Source organism: Leptonychotes weddellii, chromosome 6 (assembly GCF_054177405.1).
Source record: "Leptonychotes weddellii isolate Sample4059 chromosome 6, ASM5417740v2, whole genome shotgun sequence".
In the NCBI taxonomy this organism is placed as follows: Eukaryota; Metazoa; Chordata; class Mammalia; order Carnivora; family Phocidae; genus Leptonychotes; species Leptonychotes weddellii.
The window spans coordinates 77,022,985-77,040,324 of record NC_138374.1 but is presented as its reverse complement, the minus strand read 5'-3'; the positions used below and the strand labels follow the sequence as shown (position 1 = coordinate 77,040,324).

General features: G+C 55.4%; 1 protein-coding gene and 1 long non-coding RNA gene across 2 annotated transcripts; both read left to right on the top strand.

Moving 5' to 3' along the window:
* Window positions 1-823: 823 nt before the first annotated feature.
* On the top strand, window positions 824-10,654 carry LOC145722253 (uncharacterized). Its single transcript, XR_014146372.1, has 3 exons — window positions 824-1,507; window positions 5,234-5,396; window positions 5,766-10,654. It is a non-coding gene; the product is annotated as an uncharacterized LOC145722253 (long non-coding RNA).
* Window positions 10,655-10,778: 124 nt separating this feature from the next.
* TLR5 (toll like receptor 5) lies at window positions 10,779-16,697 on the top strand. The gene is given in 10 exon segments (XM_006752355.3): window positions 10,779-11,304; window positions 12,126-12,422; window positions 13,405-13,601; window positions 13,604-13,999; window positions 14,002-14,119; window positions 14,121-14,204; window positions 14,206-15,498; window positions 15,500-15,720; window positions 15,723-15,827; window positions 15,830-16,697. Coding segments are annotated over 9 exon segments (2,559 nt in total). The 5' UTR covers window positions 10,779-11,304; window positions 12,126-12,351; the 3' UTR covers window positions 15,904-16,697.
* The last annotated feature ends 643 nt before the right edge of the window (window positions 16,698-17,340 follow it).

The window sequence follows — 17,340 nt, the reverse complement described above, 5'->3', positions numbered from 1 at the left end:
GCCTCCCGCCCCCCAAGCCCACAGGTACCCTACATTCTATTTTTTTTAATCATTTTTTTTAAAGATTTTATTTATTTATTTGAGAGAGAGAGAATGAGAGACAGAGAGCATGAGAGGGAGGAGGGTCAGAGGGAGAAGCAGACTCCCTGCCGAGCAGGGAGCCCGATGCGGGACTCGATCCTGGGACTCCAGGATCATGACCTGAGCCGAAGGCAGTCGCTTAACCAACTGAGCCACCCAGGTGCCCCGGTACCCTACATTCTTCCTCGTCCCCGCAGCCGCAGAGCCTCTGGGGCGCATTCGAGGGGCCCTGGGGTTGGAGCAGGAGATCCCTCCATCCGTCAATGAACTTAAAGAGGTGACCCGAGCCGCGGGGCGGGGCTGGAAGATGGGCGGGGCCTGCCCAGAGGGACAAGTGGGTGGGGCCTGGACGATAGGAGGTGGTGGGGATGAGGCAGGCAGGTGGGCGGAGCCGGAGCGGCCGGGGTGGACAGGTGGGCGGGGCCGGGGAAGGTGGACGGGGTCGACTGTGTCCAGGGGCGGGGATGGGGCAGGGCGGTGGGCGGGGCCGGGCAGGTGGGCAGGGATGCGGCAAGCAGGTGGGCGGGGCCTGGGCCGGTGTGCGGGCCCGGGGGGTTGTGGGGGGTTGCGGAGGCCAGGCAGGTGGGCGGGGATGAGGCAGGCAGGTGGGTGGGGCCGGATCTGTCCAGGGGCGGGGATGGGGCAGGACGGTGGGCGGGGCCGGAGGGGCCTGCCCACGGGCCTTCCGGGCCTTCCGGGAGGAGGGGCTGGGAGGAGTGGGCGGAGGCGTGGGTGAGCCTTTCCTGGAGGTGAGCGCCGGGCCACGGACGAGGACCCTGGGCAGGGGACGGGGCGGGGACCGGGCTGCTGGCGGGCTCGGGCGTCACCCCTACCTGGGGGCGTCCCGGGCCGCTTCGGGCTGTCCTCCCCGGACCCGCGGTGGCCGGCGGGGGGCCCACCGCGAAGCCCCGGCTCTGACGAGGTCCCTTGCACCCCACCTTTGGAAAGCTGTCAGACTTTGTCACTTTTGCTTTCGTCCCCACCCCCCAGGGGGCAGGTGGCTTCACTGTCTTGGAAAAGGGAGACAGCCACGCCCGCGGGGCCGTGGAAATCTCAGAACGCTGCCCAGCTGCCAGACCACAGGCCTGAGCCCCGCCCACCCAGATCACCGGGAAAACAGCCTCCACGGTCAATATATTTTTTTTTAAAGATTTTATTTATTTATTTGAGAGAGAGAGAGAATGAGAGAGAGCACATGAGACGGGGGAGGGTCAGAGGGAGAAGACTCCCTGACTAGCAGGGAGCCCGATGCGGGACTCGATCCAGGGACTCCAGGATCATGACCTGAGCCGAAGGCAGTCGCTTAACCAACTGAGCCACCCAGGCACCCTCTCCACGGTCAATATTGTTGGCCTTTACGTTATAAACAATCTGCCGATGAAGACAAGGGAAACCACGGCTGGAATGACATCCTCCCAGGCGTGAGGTGGGTTCGGTTGATTTTCTTAGGGGGAGGGGTGCGCTGTCCCAGGAAGCCTACCCGCAGAGACCATGTTGGGTGGGAATCGGTGACAGGAGCTTTCTCCTCCCTGTGGGTTAGCTATGAAGTCACTTAGTGTTTGAACACTCCTGTCCTTCATAGTGACCCACAAACAAGCAGCTTAATTAACCTGAGCATCCTTAGGTAGTGTCGCTATCAATATGATGCCCTGTTCTGACGTCAGGTACATCTGGGATGCCATCCTCTTGCTCAGTGACTGGAAGAGAGCCCTGGGGATGCTGATGCTGGGGGTGGCCGGCCTGGGGAGTTTACTCACCCTGGGTGAGCGTTGAGAAATCTGTCCAGGACCCCTGGATCCCTGACTTGCTTCACCCTTGTTCTCGTGGGTAGAAGACAGTGGCCAGCAACTTCCCGGTATGCCGGGCACAGCCAGTTACGGGGGACATGGTGGGGCAGGGCCCTGGTAGAAGGTCTGTGGTGCTAGACACTAATCCCTTAATTGTGAGATTGCGGGCAGGTTCCGTGGGGTTCCAGAGGAAGGGCCCAGGCCAAAACTAATTACTAAGCTTCACTGTAAAAATTGTAAATATCACCTCAGCCTCTGTGGCACTCCCGGCCTAAGTGCTGTCACGTGATCATCCTGAGCATGTCAGCTCTAAGCAGAGCAGGGAGTGCTTAGATTCCACTGTCTGAATACAAAGCTGACCCTGCCAGGTTTTTTGGTTTTGTTTTCTTGGAAGAAAGACTTCTCAGGAAGTTGTGTCCAGCATCACAGAGCCTTCTTTGTTGGTTTGAGAGCACTGGGAAGTTCAGCTTTGCTGAGTGTTGAAAGCAGAATAGGCCTGCTTGTTTGTTTCTGCACGCTCACAGACTCAGCAGAAAGTCCTGCGATGTGCAGTTCCTGGGTCCGGATGTGTGTGACTGAGTCCACCCCACCCGGAATGAAGCCCCAGCCTCTGGGCAGCCAGCCCAGGGCGGATTCCACCCTCTGGAAGCTCCCTTGGTCCGGGGCGCTGGGCACAGTGCAGGAGGATGTGCTTCCAGCAGGGGCGTATTCGCCAGCCCCCCTGCCCCAGCTCCCAGTCCCTGCAGAGCCACCAGTGAAATCTTCCGTCCTCTGCGCCTGGCAGGGGAGACGCAGGACCCCTCCTCCTGGCCTGACTCCCTCCTCACCCTCCCTTCTCAAGTGTTGTGTAATCTCTCCTCACATTTCCATTCACTGTTGGTTTTCCTTCCCTTTGCCTCCCCCACAATTGCCTCAGTTTACATCACAATCCCGATGATTTTTGCAGCTCTGTGAGCGCAGACTGTCAAGACTTCAGGGGATGCAGGGTGGGGCTTCCCAGCTTTCTGCTCTGGTTGCCGCCCTTGCTGCTTCCCCCGGCCCCCCGTCCTGGCAATTTGCTTGGCCATCAGCCTGCGGGCTTCAGCTGAGTTGCATTCAGGGAGGCTGTCAGAGCCTCTCATGAATTTTCTGCAGACAGGTAGAGATATTCAGCTCCTTGGTGAGCTCTCAAGGAGTTGAAAGGTGTCGTGCCTTCAGTTGTTGTTCTTTAATAATCACCCAAATGGAATTACTTTCTTCAATCAGATGTTTTAAGACTGTGCTAAGGAATGTATAATGAACAGACCCAAGAGAAGCCATTCTGTTGGGTTTTCAACATACTGTTTTCAGAATAGTAGCGCCTCTGGATGCTGCGGTGGTTTGGGGGGACCACCACCTGAAGATATTAAACACAGTCAGGCGAGATTTTACATAATTTCCCATGAGTGCAGAAAAGGGAAGCATCAGATCGCCCCGGCATAGGGAGAAACTCCGTTTCCTCCGCAGTGTTCCCCTTCAGTGGTTCCTAATAGGAGTGCGTTTCCCGCGAGGTGCACTTGGATAAATGATGTCTGTGTACTTAAGCAAGAAATATTAGCAGGTTACGCGTGTGTCAGTAACCGGTTTCTCTGGGTCGGGCACTGGAGTGTCCCTGGGGAAGTAGAAACTGTTTCTGTGGCTAGTGTAGAGATGATCGCACTGGTGCTCAGAGAGGCTAGGCACTTGCTCGAGGTCACACATCCATTAAACTGGGAGCCAGGACTTGAATCCAGCTGCAAACTTAGTCCTCATTCTGATTCCCCCGCCCATCAAAACAGATGCAGAGCTCCGAGCGCGCGTGGGCGGGGTGGATAATCCCTTCTGAGCCCCGTGCGCTCGGGAAGAAGACGACCCGGTCCTGGGCAAGCCCCGCTCCCGGTGCGCCCCCGCTCCCCATGCGCCCGCGGATTCCGCCCTCTGCCGCCCCCTGCCCGTCGGCTGGGGGAGTGCCCCGCGCACCTCTGTCCGAGGTGCAGGTAAACCCGCGAGGCCTGTCCAGCCCCCTCCTCAGAGGGTTCAACTGATTTCCGTTAGCAACCATCTGATGCTACACCCTCCAGGGCTGAGAAGAGTTGGGGTGCATGTAGTAATGTGGCCCCTTCTCAGAAGTGATCGGGCAGCATCTGGTCAGCAGTGAGCAGTGACCGAGGACAGGTCACTGTTCTTGCCACTCAGGCTGTGGTCGGTGAACCCTCCGGGTCAGGATCACCGGGAGGCTTGCTCCAGAGGCAGAGTCTCAGCTCCCAGCCCAGCCTGCTGGCGAAATCTGCTTTTCAGCAACATTTCCCAGTGATTCCTGTGCAGAGCGCCCTCTCTGTTACCTGTTACACCTGTTTCCCGGTGTATTCCATCTGGGGTTTTTTGGAAGATCAGAATGAGGACTAAGTTTGTAGCTGGACATAAGCCCTAGCCCCCAGTTTAACGGACATGTGACCTCTAGCAAGCACCTAGCCTCTCTGAGCACCAGTGTGATTACCTCTGCAGCGATGCAAAGTGCCAGACAGTTCTCCAACTGGCAAGACCCCTCGTCCTCCATCTGCACCCTGAGGATTTCCTAGTCAGTGTCCCCTCAGTCAGCCCTAATTTACCTAGCTGGACTGCTTAGAAACGTCACACTCTGATGGCGACCTTAGCCGTCTGCCCAGAAACCTGCAAGTCCTGTGCTCACCGTGGGGCAGTGAGCGTTGTCCACAACCCATGCTTGGTTGAGCCTCAGTCGCCAAATGCCCACCGTGAGGTTGTGGAAGGGACTTTCAGGTCCCACGGAGACCCTTCCTCAGCACCACAGTGATTTGGTAAAGAATGCATTTGATTGTGAAAGGGTAGAGTTTCCCTCTTGGAGTCACGGGGAGGCGAGTTGCCCTCCTGACTGGCTCCGACGCACACCTTCTGAACCAGGGGCTGAGCCTGAGATTTCCAAGAACCCTTTAGCTCTGAGGTTCCATGTGCCTTGACTCACAAAATGGTTTTGGTCTTTTCCAATTAAAATTCTGCTCCGTAAGAGACACACCTATAGTTTCAAAATCTTCTACAAGGACAATTGCTGCATGGCATAGAAAAACAGGTGCATGGGGGCACCTGGGTGGCTCAGTCGGTTAAGCATCCAGCTCTTGGTTTCCGCTCAGGTCATGATCTCAGGGTTGTGAGATCGAGCCCCATGTCAGACTCTGCACTCATCAGGGAGTCTGCTCAGGATTCTCTCTCTCCCTCTCCCTCTGCCCCTCCTCACTGCTCATGCTCTCTGTCTCTCTAAATAAATAAATAAATAAATAAAATCTTCAAAAAAGAAAAGAAAAACGTGCATAACGTTTTCTGTTTCTCCCCTTTAATTAGCTTTTCTCCTTCAGGAAAACCAAAGCCCTTTCTCCTGATTCACCAAATTAACACTGACCACCCGCGTCACTGATGAAGTTCCTATGGTCTCGGGAACAGAGTTGTAGAACAGTTGGGGGACCTGGGCCCCTAGAATGGGGAGGACGTGTCAGGAGCTCCCTGTGTTAGGCCTGGGAGGTGAGTACTCCTAATGAAAATAAATCTTCAGAGTATTAGTGGGGAATATTACTGGGGTGTTTAAGCCGTGCTACTTCAGGGATACGGCATGAATAAAAACCAGGCCCCTGCCCTCAAGAATTGTGCAGCTTCTGAGCAGAGCTGTGCTCTCTGGCTCCCTTGGGTAGCTGGGTGAGGGGTGTGTGTGTCAGTGGGGGACCAGCGGGGAGGTCCCTGGGTTGCCCGGGCAAGGGGGCGGCACGGCTGTGACCGGAAGGGAGGGGAGTCGATGCTGGTGGTGTCCTGGGGTGAACCTCGCAGGATTGGCCACCAGCTGCACCGAGGTCACACCGGAAGCTTCTCCCAGTTTGACCTCGCCCACCTCGCTAGGTTTGAAGACTATGTACGCTGAAAACAGAAATACTCGACACAGGGTTGAGCCAGTTCGAAGGGCTCAGAATTTGGAGGGAGCGCCACAGATGCCCAGAAGGATATTTCCGGCTGCGTCCAGACAAGCAAAAAGAAGAAGGGACAGGCTCACTCTGAGACGCTGGTGGTATAATGCTTACAGGTAAGTGTTCCCTGCCAGGAGGGATGTGCCCGCATGCCCGGGACCCAGCTCCTGCCCATACCAGGCCCTTCAGGGACTCAGAGAACGCAGACCAGCCCCCAGCACTCTGGGGACCACGGAGCAGGAGAGACAGCCCAGAGGCACGACGTGGCAAATTCACTCAGGGGACACCTGCCCACGTGGTATGTCCTGGCTGCTGGTGGCATGGCAGAGAACCAAAGAGATAACACCTGTCCTCGGGAGCGGAATTCTGATTTACAGAAAGATGGCTTTTAGAAGGACGTGGCTCTCAAGACAGCGTGGCCTCCCTGGTGCCCCCTGGCAGGCCTGTGTCCGTGGGATGCCCTGTTCTGCTCATAAACACATGTGTCCTTTGACTCCACCCGGTGTCCTGGCCTCAAGCCTTCGCGCAAGACAGACCCAGCCCTCCACCCCTGCCTTCGGATTCAGTTCGGAATTTTCATTGCCACATGAACTCTGGAGAAACTCTCCCAGTCCCCATTTGTAAATGAAGTCAGTGTTTTTCTCAGCGAGTCCTCCGCAGCTGCCCGCAGTGGGCCGCCACCCACCAGGGAACCACCCAGCTCAGACTCAGGTGCCGCCCGGGGCCCAGGACCAGTATTGTCCGTGAAGGATCGAGGGGCCCCCCGGCCAGGCTAAGTGTGGAGACGCGCCCAGAGCTCACCCAAGCTTAGGCCAGCCAGTCTGCAGTCCTGGCCGTTAGCTCAAAACAGGCACCTGCTCCGCTAACAGCTGGGATCAAAGCTAAGTGAATTCGACTCAGACGGGAGAGTGGCTGACCCTTTTCCCTCTGGTCTCGTTATCGTAATTAACAGCGCTTGGCAGGAGGGGGAGTCACGCTGCCTGTGCCGCTCCCGCCGCCCTCAGAGCCCAGACACCAGCTGGCTCACACACGTGGAATCACACCGCCTTTGGCCTCTGGGACTGGCTTATGTCACTGGGCATGATGTCCTCGAGGTTCGCTAGTCACACCAGCCATTGGAGTCTCCTCCGTGCGAAGGCTGACTCGTACATTGTGTGTGCGACGCCGTTTGTCAACCTACTTGCGTGTCGGTGGACGCTGGCTTGCTTCCCTCGGTGGTCGTGCACATGATGCTCTTTCTGCATTCCGTCCCCTTGGGCACGGACCCACAGTGGGATGGTGTCCCGAGGCGGGCGAGTCGGCATGGCAGCTGTGAGGCTGGCATGTCCGGCATTCTGTGCTTGCAGTCGCCTGGAGCAATTTAGCCACTCGCGATGCCCCGCTGTCCCCAGACCCACTAAACCATCTCTCCAAGGGGACCCAGGTCCCTGTACGGTTTTCATGTCCCTGGCGATTCCGAAGGATGGCCGAGTTCAAGAACCATTCGTCTATACCAGGGAGTCTCCGGTTTGCGTGTGCAGAAAGTTCACACACCTGTTGAGAGTCCAGAGGCCCGTTGTAAGGCCGTGTCCTGTCCCTGGTCTGTGGGAGGCCTGGACTTCCTTACTCCCAGGCCCCCCAGCGACTGACCTGCAGCCCCGGTGAGACCTTCTCTGCTCGTCTGTCCTTCATCAAAGCATGAGCGCGCCAGGGCTGGGGAGTGGATCCACCCAGGTCCCTGAGCCTCTGGGACCCGAGTCCACGCTGGCCCCAGCGGGTCCCCAAGCCCGTCCTGCAGGCTCTCCAGGCTCTGCCAGAGGCTCTCAGACAGAACAGCAGCTCCATCCTCCAAACTGGCACCGTTAGCCTTGAACTGAAGCATAGATGCTCTAACACGTGCTTTGAGTAACATGCTTGTTTAATCCACACGCTAGGAAATGTGAATTTCATGTGGGCTTGTGGGCATTTTCTTAGGTTTAAATGAAGAAAACTGGGCCCAGCTGAGCCACCTCATATGTGAATAAACACAACACACTTGAGAACCTGTCGGGGACCTCGGTTCCCCATCCACATCTGCTGTTACTGCTGTCCACCTGCTCCCAGGGAGCCCTGCATCCCTCGCCTTGTGCAGCTCAGTGCCAGCCTGGGACTCAGGCTTGAGTGACCCTCAAGGTGAAAGCGGTCTCCTGCACCGTGTCTTTCATAACCATGTAACATCTATACGACTGCGCTACCTTCTCTTTATCAGGTTTTTTGGTGCCACCAGGGAAGATTTTGAGTGTTGGACACTAGCCTCCTTTCCTCAGAAGCCCCATTTTTGTCGTGTGAATTTGCGTAGCACGGGATTTGGGGGAAGGAACACGTATGTCACCTGATGCACTCACAGTTAGCAGGGTAAGCTGTTGTCCATCATCTGCTCAGTAACAATTCAGGATCGCGTGTCCACTCCCTGCACCACTAGGTGGCCGCTCTCTGCAGCGGAACTTGGGGAGACGTGAGCGCGTCCTCCGAGCCTTGCTCCACATGCATGCACCCCTCCCGCTCCCTCTGCTTCACCCCACGTGGGGGCCCTTGGTCTTCTCTCTTGGACTCCCCAAAGTCCACGCCCGCTCCCACCTGCTCCTGGTGCCGCCCACCGCCCGTGTCTCTCGCAGAGGTCTGACGGGGTCCGGAGCAACTTCACAGCCTGGTTCTCATCGTTAGATTCGACACGCCCTACAACAGGACTTGTTCATATTTACTTCAACCCACGTGGGCTTCTGGCTCCCATTCTAAGACCCTGTGCTTGGGCGGTCGCGCCTCCTGTCACCTGTCCGCTCACTTGTCCTGGAACTTGACCCCCCCGAGGCCCCCTTCAGAGGTAGAAATGTAGTGTTTCACACCCTTCTATTTCATACAAAAATCGGCCTGCATTGTATCTTTGTGATACAACCAACATAAGCCCAAATAATTTTCTTTAAAATCTGGCCTTACCCACCTCACTGTACACGGGCTTGACAGTTCAGCATCTTAGAGCATGTTGTCTGGGGCTCCCGTGTATCACTCGTTACTGCCACGAATTCAGGGCTGAGCCCCCTAGCCCAGGGTATGCATATGGGGGTCAGCAAGGAGTCGTCTGTGAAAAGGCAAAAGCGAAACTAGGAAGTTCGACTGTTATTCTGAGCTGGTGTTCCTGCTTGTGTGTCTCTGCAGGGATTTTTCTGTCTGATTATGTAAGATGAGAATTCGTTCTGATGTTCGAACAACTTGGGGCTGAGTGAGTTCTTCCTGCAAATACTGGCAGCTCAGTATCAGGATATGTTTATCTTACACTCACTTAAAATCCTCATTTGTGAAATCAAAGTTTCTATTCTGTTCTAGAACAAAGGTTGGCAAACTGTGGTATTTGGACTGCAAAGCTTGAAATGTTTACCACTGGGCCCTTTGTAGAATGTGCTGGTTGTTCCTCGTGAGTGATGGGTTGGAAGGAGCAGCCGTCGGGAGGTCCATGAACCCTGGAATCTGGGTCCTGATGCGCGTGTGCATCTTTGGAGGTCAAGGAATCAGAGCTATTGGAGTCTCTAAGTATTTAAGAGCTACTGTAGAGTGCGGTCCCTGCACGTTGCTTTAGGGCCCCGTTCCCACTGTGAGACAGGAAGGCGGCTGGGGAGACAGAGTGTGGTCTTCCCCAACCACATGTCTCCCACATCCTCAGTGCTCTTCCTGCCCCCTTCAGAGCACCTTTGAGAATCTGTGTGTGTCTCCAGGAAGATCTCCCTCCCGAGAACCACGCCTCCCACCACGTGGCCCAGTGCAGGCCACCAGAGCTGCCCCAGATTCTGGAACTACAGCCTGGGACGCGTGCCGGGAGTTTGGAGCCTGATGCAGGGTTGCCACGGGAACCCGTGATCTCTCGTCCCGTCTCCGTGAAGGTGCCAGGCTGCCCTTCCCAGGCTGGTTCGCTTAGGAATCGGGATGGCAGGGATGGTGTTGTCCCAGAGCCCGTGCCCTCTTGGGGGGCTGGGGCTGGCCTCTGGGGCTGCCGAGGGGCCATAATGCCACATCTGCCCGTTTCTGCTTTCTTTCTGACTAGTCTTCACTTTATCTACTGAGATCACTCTGAACTTGAATCACACTTCCTGGAACACAGGTGTGTCTTCTGTAAATACAAGGTCATTGGCTCCAAGGCCCACCTGAATCCAAAAGAAATTCACTGAGGAAGAAAGCAGCAGTTTTACTTTTGTGACTCAGTCTGATCATCTGTGCAAGGGACAACCACATGCTATGTGGGTGGAAATAGTACGTAAGAATATCTGGCTTTAATCATCGCAGCGCCTACAGTGAACGTGGGAAGAAGGGACTAGAAGCTTTACCTCAGGACTGCAGTGCTTAGGAAAGCAGCTTTTTACCACAAATGTTTAAATGACCAGACTTTTCCATTCTGAAATGGAATCACACATCTAATCTAATCTACCCATACACACAATTTTAAAGAAATCAATGTAATGCCCTAACAGGAATATCCAAAAGAAATTAAAGGGAAAGTCATTTATGACGAATTAAATGAGCCCCACACTAGGAGGCAAAATGAGTGATTTGGACTCTCACACATATAAAGAATAAGTTCAGGGTGCCTGGGTGGCTCAGTCGTTAAGCGTCTGCCTTTGGCTCAGGTCATGATCCCAGCCTGCTTCTCCCTCTCCCACTCCCCCCGCTAAAATATTAAATAAAAAGAATAAGTTTGGATTTAAGAGACGTAGGAAAATATTTAATGGACATTTCTTAAACTTTTTAAAAACTACATTTGACATTTAGAAATGAGGGCCGACTAAACTGGCTTACACGCATGCACGCACATGCATGCACACACACGCACACTGGCGTGTGTGCACACACACGTGCACACGTGGTTCCAGGCAGCCCCCCCGGGGCCTTGGGCACCATGAAGGGATTTTCTGAAATGGTGAATAACTCCTCGTCAAGCTCCAGACGGAACAAGGTACGATCTTCCCTAGATTTACAAGGTGGTCATGTGCCCGGAAAACTCAGTATATAGTAAAACAGTGCAAGAAATACGTTGTTGGCCCCGAGAAGAGAGTCAGGCTCTGAGGTAGTTTTGAGCACGGTTTTAGCTTCCAGGGCCGCTGGTGGGACATCCTCCAGCCGCGGGCGCCCAGTGAGCCTCCCCACTCCCTGGGGGGCTCCCGTCACCTCTCCATGACCAAAACACCCCAAAACCTCCCGCACACTCACGGATGCTCCAGCAGAGGCAGCGTCCCCGTCAGGAGCCCCTGTGCTACACGGGACGTTTTGTGGATAAAATGCAGTTTCCTTCTTACCAGAGACAGTTCCTCCAGCAGATCGAATGCCCTGACATTTCACCGGCGGGTTGACTTACTCCACTTTGTCTTTCCTTTCTGGCGGCACGCATCCTTCCCCACGCCTGCTGCGCTGATGGCGAAGGTAGCCGAGTCAGGGAGACAGACCACAGATAAGGAAACCAGAGGTCGCACAAGGTGACGAAGGGCTTGGGAAATACGCAGGGTGGTTTCAAGAGTCAGGGGACGGGGAGTTATTGCGAGTAGCGAGTGTGGGGGAAGGCTCTTGAGGAAGTGTCCACGTGAGATCCAGCCATGTGAGCAGCAAACAGGAAGCAGCATGTGCCAAGGCCCTGAGGTTGGACAGAGTTTGGGGTGGCAGATGGGAGCCCCATGTGGTGGAACTGACACCGGGCCTCTCCGTTTCCTGTTCTTCCCTCGGGTCTCTGCTCAAATAAAGTATCATCGGGGAGGGCTTTCCCGGCTACTCTACAAATAGCCTCCGGCCCCCGCCCTGGCGGTCCCAGTCTCCAAGTTGCTGGTTTACGTTCCTTCTTCTGTTGGGTGTCACCCCTTCCCCGCTTGCCTGCACTAGAACATAAGCCCTCGAGGACGAGCGTGGCCTGTTTGTTCACCCCCTCCTGGGCCCCAAACAGCGCCCAGCACATGGTGGACGTGCAGCGCACGCTTGTCCAGATGATGCTGGGGAGACAGGTGGAGCCAGACCACGGAAGTGAGAAGGAGGGGAGCCACCTGGGGAATGCAAGGAGAGACCAGAAGTGAGTGGGGGCAGGGGGGTCTCCAGGCCACAGACAGGGTGAGTGGCCCACAAGAGGTGCAGGGCCTCTGCTGCTGCCACCCCTGCCTCGGCCTCGGGTGCAAATGGTGGAGAAATGAGTAGCCCTGATCAACATTCCTGCCGAGTTCTTCCCCATGATTAGTAAATGCACGGTTCAAATGCTTGGGGTCAACTCCGGGTGCATGCCTACTTCTGATTTGCTGTAATTTGTGGGTCTCAGCCTCAGGGTTTCCATGGAAACCCCACCACAAATCAGCCCCAAGGCGGAACAAAGCCTCTGCAGAGCCGTGGGCCAGCCCCAGGGGAAGCTGTCTCTGTGGCTGCGGGTTAAGGCTCTGTGCAGACCCACACCTGCTTCCTGTTACCCCCTTCCTTCGCCCCATTCTCCGTCCTCTGAGCCACGGGGTCCTTCCTTTCCTCTGGAGGTTCCACTCAGAGCAGGCTGAATGCGCCTCTGGCACGGGAGACGGGACGCCTCACCACCCAGCGCAGCGCTGGGGACACAAGCCAGACGCAGGTATGGACGCCCTGTACTGACGCCCGCTCACGCCATCACACAGGCTGTTCTAGACCCGCCACGTCCGACGCTTCATGGAGAGTGACGAAAAGGGCGAGTGTTTTGTGTGATGAGATGTGCCGTGTGTGATGCGATGTGCTGTGCGTGATCCCATGTGCTCTGCGTGATCCCATGTGTCGTGTTTGATCCCATGTGCCACGCGTGATCCATGTGCCATGTGTGATCCCATGTGCCGTGTGAGATACATGTGCTATGTGTGATGCGACGTGCCTTGTGATCCCATGTGCTGTGCGTGATCCCATGTGTCGTGTTTGATCCCATGTGCCACGCGTGATACGACGTGCCATGTGTGATCCATGTGCCATGTGTGATCCCATGTGCCGTGTGAGATACATGTGCTGTGTGTGATGCGACGTGCCTGTGTGATCCCATGGGCTGTGTGTGATCCATGTGCCGTGTGTGACCCCATGTGCCGTGCGTGATCCATGTGCTGTGTGTGATCCCATTTGCCATGTGTGATATGACATGCCATGTGTGATCCCATGTGCCGTGTGTGTGGAGCGAGGGCAGAGGGGTAGACGGGCTTGTGCCCTGGCCAGGGCAGCTGGGGAGCAGCTGCGGAGCCGACAGCAGGTGAGGAGGGGTCCCTGGCAGGGGCGGGGGAGGGGGAACACAAATGTGTCTCTACCTGCTGTTTTCTTCAGCTTTCTCTGCAAACCATGAATAAGTGATTGCATGAACTAATGAATGAGAAACAGACTGTTATAAAGATCAAGTACCTCTGAGGTACTTAGAACAGCGCTTACTACACAGTGTAAGTCAGAGTGAGAAGCGCTACCTACACCGACACGTCAGCCACGGCCATGGCCATGGGATCTGGCGGGGGCAGGTGCATCATGGGGGAGCCTCCGAGTCCTAGGGGCCCTGGTGCGATGCCTTGAGCTGGGACAGCTGTGTTTTCATCCTCCCTCCTTCCCCGCAGGATCATGGGAGGCCACCTGGGCTTTCTGTTTGGGGTGACGCTTGCAGCCGGCCCTGTGCTTGCAATTCCTTCCTGCGCCTCTGACCGTCAGAGGGCCTTGTATCGCTCCTGCAACCTCACCCAGGTGCCCCCGGTCCCCAGCACCACCCAGACCCTCCTGCTGAGCTTCAACTACATCTGGACTGTCACAACCACATCCTTCCCTTCCTGGAGCGGCTGCAGCTGCTGGAGCTTGGGACTCAGTTTACCCCCTTCACCATTGGCAGAGAACCTTTCAGAAACCTGCCCAACCTGAGGGTCTTGGACCTGGGCAAGAGTCAGGTAGATTTCCTGCATCCCGATGCTTTTCAGGGGCTGCCCCACCTGCTTGAACTTAGACTCTTCCACTGTGGGCTGCCTGATAATATATTAAAAGATGGTTATTTCAGAAACTTAGAGTCTTTGTCTCACCTGGACCAGTCCAAGAATCAGATTCATGGCCTTAACCTTCATCCTTCATTCTGGGAATTGAATTCCCTGAAGTCCACTGATTTTTCCCTCAACCAGATCCCCACTGTGTGTTCACATGAGCTCCAGCCGCTGCAAGGGAAAACGCTCCCCTGTTAAACCTCACTGCCAGTCATCCATACAGCAGGGTCTCCGTGGACTGGGGCGCATGCATGAACCCGCTCACAAACACGGCCCTAGAAACCCTGGACGTTTCTGACAACGGCTGGAGGTCATGGGAGCCAGATCTCCCTGGTTCTGGCCCACCACATTATGGGGTCCGGGTTTGGCTTCCCGAACATCAGGGACCCCGACCAGGAGTGCGGTGCTGTGGCTGGATCTGTCCCATGGCTTCATCTTCTCCCTGAACTTCCGACTCTTTGAGGCCCTCAAGGACTTGAAGCTCCTGAACCTGGCCCACAACAAGATAAACAGGATTGCAAGAGAAGCATTTTATGGCCTCGACAGCCTCCAGGTTCTCAACATGTCATATAACCTCCTGGGGGAGCTTTATAATTCTGATTTCTATGGACTCCCTCAGGTAGCCTATATTGATCTTCAAAACAATCACATTGGGATCATTCAGGACCAGACCTTCAGATTCCTGAAAACATTATGTACCTTGGATCTCCGGGACAATGCTCTTAAAACAATTCCTTTTCTGCCAAGCCTAGACACTATATTCTTGGGTAGCAATAAACTGGCAGCCTTGCCGAGCATTAGACTTAAAGCCAAGTTCATCCACTTGCCAGAGAACAGGCTAGAAGATCTGGATGATCCCTATTTCCTCCTTCGCGTCCCTGACCTCTACGTCCTCATTCTGAATCAAAACTGCTTTTCCTCTTGTAGCCGAGCTCATGGCCCAACAGGGAGCCTCAGCTTAGAAAAGCTTCTCCTTGGAGCAAACATGTTGCAGCTTGCCTGGGAAACCAGCTTCTGCTGGGATGTGTTCAAGGGGCTCTCGCGGCTCCAGATCCTGTATCTGAACAACTACTTGGCCTTCCTCCCGCCCGGGGCACTTCGTGACCTGACTGCGCTGAGGGGCCTCAACCTCAACTCCAACAGGCTGATTCAGGCTCTTGCTCCTGGCGACTTGCCTGCTAACCTGGAGGTGCTGGACATGTCCAGAGACCAGCTCCTGTCCCTGGACCCCAACTTGCTGGCGTCCCTCAGAGCCGTGGACATAACGCACAACAAGTTCATCTGTGAGTGTGACCTCCATCCTCTCATTACTTGGCTCAACCAGACCAACGTCACTGTATTTGGGTCTCGTGCAGATATCTACTACACGTACCCCAACGCGCTCGCAGGGACACCTCTCTCCTCTGTTTCCATGGAGGGCTGCGATGAAGAGGAGGTCTTGAAGGCCCTAAAGTTGTCCCTTTTCGTCTTCTGCACGGTCACTCTGACTCTGTTCCTCATGACCATGCTCGTGGTCACCAAGCTCCGGGGGCTTTGTTTCATGTGTTACAGGGCTGCCCAGAGACTGCTGCCCACGGTCCACACTGAGTGCCGCGAGTCCAACACGTACAAATACGAGGCCTACCTCTGCTTCAGCGGCAGAGACTTTGAGTGGGTGCAGAGGGCTCTGCTCAGACACCTGGATGCTCAGGTTCAACCTGTGCTTTGAAGACAGAGACTTTGTCCCAGGGTGGGAGCACATCACCAACATCAAGGACACCGTGTGGGGCAGCAGGAAGGTGGTCTGCCTCGTGAGCAGACACTTCCTCCAAGACGGGTGGTGCCTGGAAGCCTTCATTTACGCCCAGAGCAGGTGCGTGTCTGACCTGGACAGCGCCCTCATCCTGGTGATCGTCGGGTCCCTGTCCCAGTCCAGCTGATGAAGCATCAGTGCATCAGAGGGTTTGTGTGGAAACGGCAGTACTTGAGGTGGCCCGAGGATCTCCAGGACGTCGGCTGGTTCCTTCACACACTCAGCACATTCTGAAGAAAGAGAAGGACGCCAACACGGACAGTAGCATCCAGCTGCAAACTGTGGCGACAGTCTCCTAGTCAAGGAGCATTTCCAGCTAATCCCAAGCCACAGATAACTCTTACCATTTCAGGGCCCTGTTTTGGAGAGGTTTTTGTTTTTTTCCTACTAGGAAAACAACATAGCTCTTGATTTCCATAGCCACAGGATGCCTGGTCTCGCTGACCCGGAAATGGAAAGGAATCCTGTTTTCTCCAGTTGCACCGACCACAGGCCATGCCCTTGTCGTGGGAAGGGCCTGGGAGAGGGGTCCCAGATGGCTGCGAGCCTTCCTCTGGTGCTTGCTCTCGGTCGGCAAGGGGCGCCCTCTGCTCCGCAGAACAACACTGACGAAGAAACACAGAAAAGAGGGCGTGTTTCCTGCTTCTGCCACAGGGATGGTGCCGCTGCTCAGTGCCAGTCCCGCTCGGTCTGGGGGCAAGCCGTGGCCCCACAGAAGCGGGCGGGACAGTACCTGGATCTCGTTGCAGCCGTAGCACTATCCCTGTTTCTTGTTAGCTCTTCTCCTTCGCACACGGCCTGAGTTCCCCTCCATTCTCTCCCACACCCCGCTCGTCAGCTGCACACAGAGAGCCTGGTTCCAGACCTCATTCTGCTGCTCGGGGGTGGCTGTGTGACTGTGAGTACGTGACACACCCTCTCTGGGCCTGATTTCTCATCTGCGGGCCTGGTGCTCTCTACCAAGGACGTCAGGCTTCTCAGATCTGCCCTGCTGTGGCCCCGAGGGCGTGCGCACATGGAGGGGCCTTCTGGAGGCAGTGGGAACTTCTCTGAAGTTGTATTTTTTTTATCTTAAATCTCTACATATTTTGCATTCTGTCTTTTTGCGTGTTTTTTAATTCAGAAATGTTTTTCTGCAAAAGTACTAAGAAAATTTAAACCAAGGAAGGTGTGCCAGAATATTGCCCATGGCTTCATGCACAGCACCTCCAAACCCAGCAGCCCCAGCTCGGCTGTCACATTTGAGGGGTGCCCCTAGGCCTGGGGCCCAGCGCTCCAAAATGTCCTTCCTGTCCCTGTGCCCCTGGCCCTGACTCCTCCAGAACACACATCCCCCCACTCCACCTCTTCCTCCTGGAACGTTCTCCCAGCTCTGCACATCCATCCTTTATGTTCTTCAAAACCCAGCCCATGCAGCCTCCTGGGAGGCCTCCAACCCAGCATCCTCTCTTCCTTTTGTGCAAATTCTCGGCACCTTACCTGTTCTTCTAAAACACACTTATGACTTCCTGTGAGAGCCGTGAGCCTGTCTGGCCCCTCGCCCCTCTGGACTATAAGCTCCGTGGGCAGACCTTTCTTCAATGTCCCACCCTCACTGGCCGTCACAGACCACATATGGTTTGGGGAAGGAATTCCTTCTCTTCGTCCTCATCCCTATCTGCCTGGTGAATTTCCATTCCTGTAACCCTACAGATTTTTGTCACTGGTCTAGACTGTGAGCCCCTGATGGCAGGGAC